Genomic DNA, 5,977 nt, shown 5'->3' with positions numbered 1-5,977 from the left:
TGTCATGGTGAAACCTTGTCTCTACTAAAAATATAAAAAATAGCTGGGTGCGGTGGCATATACCTGTAATCCCAGCACTTTGAGAGGCTGAGGCTGGTGGATCGCCTGAGGTCAGGAGTTCAAGACCAGCCTGACCAATATGGTGAAACCCCCTCTCTACTAAAAACACAAAAATTAGCTGGGTGCAGTGGATGTACCAGTAGTCCCAGCTACTTGGGAGGCTGAGATAGGAGAATTGCTTGAGCTGGGGAGGCAGAGGTTGCAGTGAGTTCAGATCGTACCACTGCACTATAGCCTGGACAACAAAGTGATTCTGTCTCAAAAAAACAGAGAGAGAGAGAAAGAAAAAGAAACAACACACCATGACTTATAGTCTTGCCGAAAGGACTGAACCTGAGTCTTCTCATATTCAATGTGTCTGAATCTGAGCTGTTTGCCAATATCCAGAGGACAAGGGAATGTGCTGAACTGTGCCTTCAATGTGAAATCAGCAAAATACAGATTATGGGAAACTCTGTAGGTCCTAAGGTCAGGCAGTTTCTTCCCCAGGTAAATTTTAAAGAGCTGGAAAGAAGGAGGAGCTTATAGATTTTAAAAGACATGTAAAATAAAATATACATCTAATAACAAATTTAAATTCATAATACTAAAATACAGAGGTGCATTTAGGTGTTACAGCAGTAATCAAATGCAACAAATGATTACTGTTGAGGTCAGTCTAGTGGTTACTTTTGTGGAGTTATAATTGTGACTGGATACAAAAAGTACATGTGGAGTGAGTGGCTGAGTCCTAAAAGAGTATTTCCTTATAATAATGCATTCAGCTATAAATTTTGTGTCTGTTTTTCAGTACTTTTATTTTATAATTTTTAAAAATATTACAATCGAAAAAGAAATCAAAGCCCTTACGGTTTCCTATATACTATAAAGTATGCATGCAAATACTTCTGTAAATATCATCTGATGGTTCTTAAGAAATTGCCTATATTATAGAAATATTTCTAAATAGCTACAAATATTTGAAAAATACTAAATTCTTATGTATTCATAGTTATAAAAAGTCAAATAATTAAGTTTCCTTTTCTAACACAAAATTTATTTTGTTACAGTATTATGTAATACAATTTGGTTAAATGGGCTTTCTTTCTTTCTTTTTTTTTCTTTTTTTTTTTTTTTGAGACAGAGTCTAGCTCTGTTGCCCAGGCTGGAGTGCAGTGGTGCAATCTTGGCTCACTGCAACCTCTGCCTTCTGGGTTCAAGAGATTCTCCTGCCTCAGCCTCCCGAATAGATGGGATTACAGGTGCCCGACACCACATCCAGCTAATTTTTTTATTTTTAGTAGAGACGGAGTTTCACTGTGATGGCCAGGCTGGTCACAAACTCCTGACCTCATGATCCACCCACTTCGGCCTCCAAAAGTGCTGGGATTACAAGCATGAGTCACGGCACCCAGCCTAAATGGACTTTCTTGACTTCCAAAGTTTTCCTTTCTAACTCCCATACAAGATTATTAATGTTATTCTATTAGAGATTAGAACAAGAGCATTAGAGCAGAGTTCGTATTTCTTCGAATGTCTGCACTTTGTTTCACTCTGTTTTTTTACGTAGAACAAAGATTAGTTACCGGGCCTAACCATGATGGGAGTTATTAATATGTAGCATTAGACACTGAGTGTTATCTAATTTGCAAACCAAGATCCTCCACCCACTTGCCTACCCTGTGTCTTTTCCATATAATAATGACTGATGTAGACAATTTTGGGTTGTTAAATGTGTAAAAATCCCAAGAACGTAAAACAGATTTAAACCATCAAAATTAAAGCAGTTTTAAAATGCACTATAACAATAAACATGGACAAATGTATAACTGTGTTGTTCATTTTTGCCCATCAAGCATTGACAACTTCCAATTTGTTCAAGCAGCATCTTGAATGATGTGATTCAGTGGTCCCTTTTCCTTTCCTTTTACTAAAATTATGTGGTGTTTGAGTGATTCACATACTCAAGAAGTGACCGATCTAAGACTCTTCGGATAAGAGCTTCCTCAATTATATTAAAATCCTACAATAAAGAAAAAATAATTAGAAATATTCAGATTCAATAGTATTTCAGAAACTGGAGGATGAAGGTCAAGGCAACACCCTCATTTTGCAGGGAACTAAAGTTAGGAGACTTGTCCGAGGTTCCACAAAGCCTGTCATAGAACCCAGGACTTTTGCTTTGGGGCTAATGAATTTTCTACTTCACTTTGCTGTCTATCTATTAACTAGTTACTGTTATACTAAAAAGTCTTGACTGGAAACTTGAAGTTTTTATCTGATGTAAATAGAAGTTTTTAGTCAACATTACAAATCCTGGTCGGAGTGTTATGTTCCACACAAACCTGTAAAATAGAGCAAAGTTCAGGCATCCCCGCAGTCTTCACCAATGCCAGCAGTACTACTGAATAGCTATTTTGGAAGAAAATGTTAAAAACAAAACTTTCTCCTTGCCTCTCTATGTGTCAAAGTGGAATTCAAAACTCATGTCAGCACATTCTATAAGTAAAACAAAAGCCATTAAGAATACTATCCTCTGCAATCCCTCTCCTCTTCCGTAATAAGAAAAGGAGAAATCTCTATTCAAAGTCCATTCTGCAACATAAAAACAAACAAACAAAAACCCCACAAAAATCCAAAGAAAAGCCATAAAGCACAGTAGAGCACAAGGTTTGGTCTTGATACTACTGGCTTGTTCTTTGGTGATTTAGTTAACTTTTGAGCTTCAGATATTTCAGTTAAATTAAGATAAAAATACAGTATTCACTTTTCACGGAAGTTGCTGCAAGGAATGAAATGTGATAGGTACATAGAATGCTTAGCTTAGTATATAGTAGCCCAGTAAGCAAAAAAATAAAAACAAAGAACACTACTTCAAGCTCACTTTCATACCCAAGAATATAGCTGTGAGTGGCTGGAAAATATTCTTATCAAAGTGGCTTCATCTTGACTAGCTCTGGATCATGCTTTGTCTGAAAGATCTTGAGAATAGACTGAACACGATTAGCCAGAGGAGGCATAGAATCCACCTGGCTTTTAGAACATCTCATAGAGCTAAGATAAAGAGAAACCCCTTTGTATTACCAGAGAGAACACAAAGACCAGAACCAAGTTCTGTTGAGGCCTGTGTGCTGTACAGGCCACAAAAGACATGCTTAGAGATAAGGACTGGAGAATTTAAAGCCTCTGTCATGTTCCTTGTTCAGTTCCTCAAGTGGTCCTAACAATTCCACTCCATCCCATCTCCAACTTGTCTAACATCTGCTCCTGAACTATGCAAATCACTTTATATACATTAGCTCATTTAATCCTCAAAAGAGTTTTGGGAGTAGTTGCTTTTAATCTCTTCCCTTAAGCAATGGACAAACTGAGTTTCAGAGGTTAAATACCTTCTACAAGGTCACACAGGTGACAGAGCTATTGCTTAAAACTAGTTTAGAGTCCAGATATGGTGGCTCAAGCCTGTAATCCCAGCACTTTGAGAGGCTGGGGAGGGCAGATCACGAAGTCAGGAGTTCAAGACCAGCCTGGCCAACATGGTGAAACCCTGTCTCTACCAAAAATACAAAAAAATTAGCAGGGCGTAGTGGCGCAAACCTGTAAGGGTAGCACCCTGCTACTCGGGAGGTTGAGGCAGGAGAATTGCTGAACCCAGGAGGCAGAAGTTGCAGTGAGCAGAAATCAGGCCACTGCACTTCAGCCTTGATGACAGAGCAAGACTCTGTCAAGGGGAAAAAGAAAAAAAAAAACAAAAACCTAGTTTAGAAACAGAGGTCCCGGCATCCTATCTGGATAATAATAATAGGCAGATAGAAAACATGGAGAAAATTCTTAAATGACGATTTCCAATCATTATTAAAATGTATCTAGAAATTGCATTTCATTTTTTATGTAATTTCATCTCAGCTAATAAGCTCTCGATTTAATAATAATTATTACTATGTATAGGAAGAGACTAGAGTAAAAAATAATTTAAAAACTAAGTCTGGCCGGGTACGGTGGCTCATGCCTGTAATCCCAGCACTTTGAGAGGCTGAGGTGGGTGGATCACAAGGTCAGGAGTTCGAGACCAGCCTGGCCAAATGGTGAAACCCCTTCCCTACTAAAAATACAGAAAAATGCACCATGTGGTGGTGCATGTCTGTAATCCCAGCTACTTGGGAGGCTGAGGTAGGAGAATTGCTTAAACCTGGGAGGCGGAGGTTACAGTGAGCCAAGATTGTGCCATTGCACTCTAGCCTGGGCGACAGAGTGAGACTCTGTCTAAAAAAAACAAAAAACAAAAAACTAAGTCTGACACTTTGTTATACAATTATTGCGATTTTCTAGATTTAGAAAATTGCAATGAAATAACCTCATCTAGGATCCAGGGAAAACACTCCTTTTTTTTTTTTTTTTTTTTTGAGTTGGAATCTCACTCTGTCACCCAGGCTGAATTGCAGTGGTGCGATCTTGGCTCACTGCAACCTCCACATCCCTGGTTCAAGGGATTCTCCTGCTTCAGTCTTCCAAGTAGCTGGGACTACAGGTGTGTGCCACCATGCCCAACTAATTTTTTGTATTTTTAGTAGAGATGGGGTTTCACCACGTCAGCCAGGGTGGTCTCCATCTCTTGATCTCATGATCTGCCTGCCTCGGGCAGATCCCAAAGTGCTGGGATTACACGCGTGAGCCACTGCGCCCAGCCTAATTTTTTTATTTTTAGTAGAGGTAGGAATTCACCATGTTGGCCAGGCTGGTCTCAAACTCTTGACCTTAAGTCTCAAAGTGTTGGGATTACAGGCATGAGCCACTGTGCTGGGCCAAAACATTCTGTTTTCATGATTTCCTACTTAAGGCTAAAACTCAACACTAACTATATACACATTATTTCCTCTATAATTTTATTCACTTTATTACTTTATTAGAAAGGTAAGCTCAACAAACAGACACCATAAAAACATAATGTAAAAATAAGAAAACATACTTACTATGAAATCATCATAAAACAAAGTGTGACTAACTTGCAGATGTCTTATTAAACTGCCACTGAAGCTGGTTGGATTCTCATCAGGTATTAAACGGCAAAGTGGACAGAACTGGAAACAAAAAAGACCAGGGGTTCAAGAAAGAATTTAAAATAGTTATTAGTGTCAAAATTTAAAGCAACAGGTAACCATTCAAAAACTCTCAACTTTATTAATCCATTAGCCACACGTCAGTATTATGTTATAAAATTACATATACATCAAAGTAACATTAAGCAAATAAAATTGTATTTCTTCATACGCATACATAACAATATAACTGTTTGTTTCATAGTCATAAATTTATTAAACAATATTACAGTTATTAGATGTACCATAATTTACTTAATTAGTTTGCCTACCTCTTGGAACACTTGTTTTGTATGTGGATATTTTATTATCGCAAATGAGAATAACTATAGTGTTTACCTTTTAGGGGATTAGTTTCTTAGGAGAAATGGCCAGAAATGGCAATTACCAGGTCAACAGCTATGAACATCGGCCGGGAGTGGTGGCTTGCGCCTGTAATCCCAGCACTTTGGGAGGCCAATGCAGGTGGATTACTTGAGGCCAGGAGTTCAAGACTAACATAGCCAACATGGTAAAACCCTATTTCTACTAAAAATCCAAAAATTGGTCGGATGTGGTGGCACATACCTGTTATTCCAAATACTCGGGAGGCTGGGACAGGATGATTGCTTTAAAAAAAGATTTTACCAGGTGTTGCCTGTACTCGTATTTGCGTGTGTGTGTGTATGTGTGATATAGTTTGGCAATTTTTCCCTGCCCAAATCTCGGATTGAAATGGTGGCTCAGGCCTGTCATCCCAGCACTTTGAGAGGCAGATCACTTGAGGCCAGGAGTTCGTGACCAGCCTGGCCAACATGGTGAAGCCCAATCTCCACTAAAAAGACAAAAAACTTTAGCTGGGT

The 5,977-nt window shown here is 38.5% G+C and overlaps 1 protein-coding gene across 1 annotated transcript in view; it reads right to left on the bottom strand.

Moving 5' to 3' along the window:
* Positions 1 to 329: 329 nt before the first annotated feature.
* The window catches only part of RNF125 (ring finger protein 125), a 49,593-nt gene continuing 43,945 nt past the window's right edge, over positions 330 to 5,977 (bottom strand). Inside the window, exons 5-6 of the mRNA XM_017507125.2 lie at positions 5,010 to 5,117; positions 330 to 2,062 (exon numbers count right to left, since the gene is read on the bottom strand). Coding sequence (XP_017362614.1) covers positions 1,976 to 2,062; positions 5,010 to 5,117 — 195 coding nt within the window. The 3' untranslated portion in view covers positions 330 to 1,975. The remainder of the gene's footprint in view (positions 2,063 to 5,009; positions 5,118 to 5,977) is intronic.

Source organism: Cebus imitator, unplaced genomic scaffold (assembly GCF_001604975.1).
Source record: "Cebus imitator isolate Cc_AM_T3 unplaced genomic scaffold, Cebus_imitator-1.0 Scaffold369, whole genome shotgun sequence".
Taxonomy (NCBI): Eukaryota; Metazoa; Chordata; class Mammalia; order Primates; family Cebidae; genus Cebus; species Cebus imitator.
The sequence above is the reverse complement of the archived record's forward strand: the minus strand, read 5'-3'. Positions and strand labels throughout refer to the sequence as shown.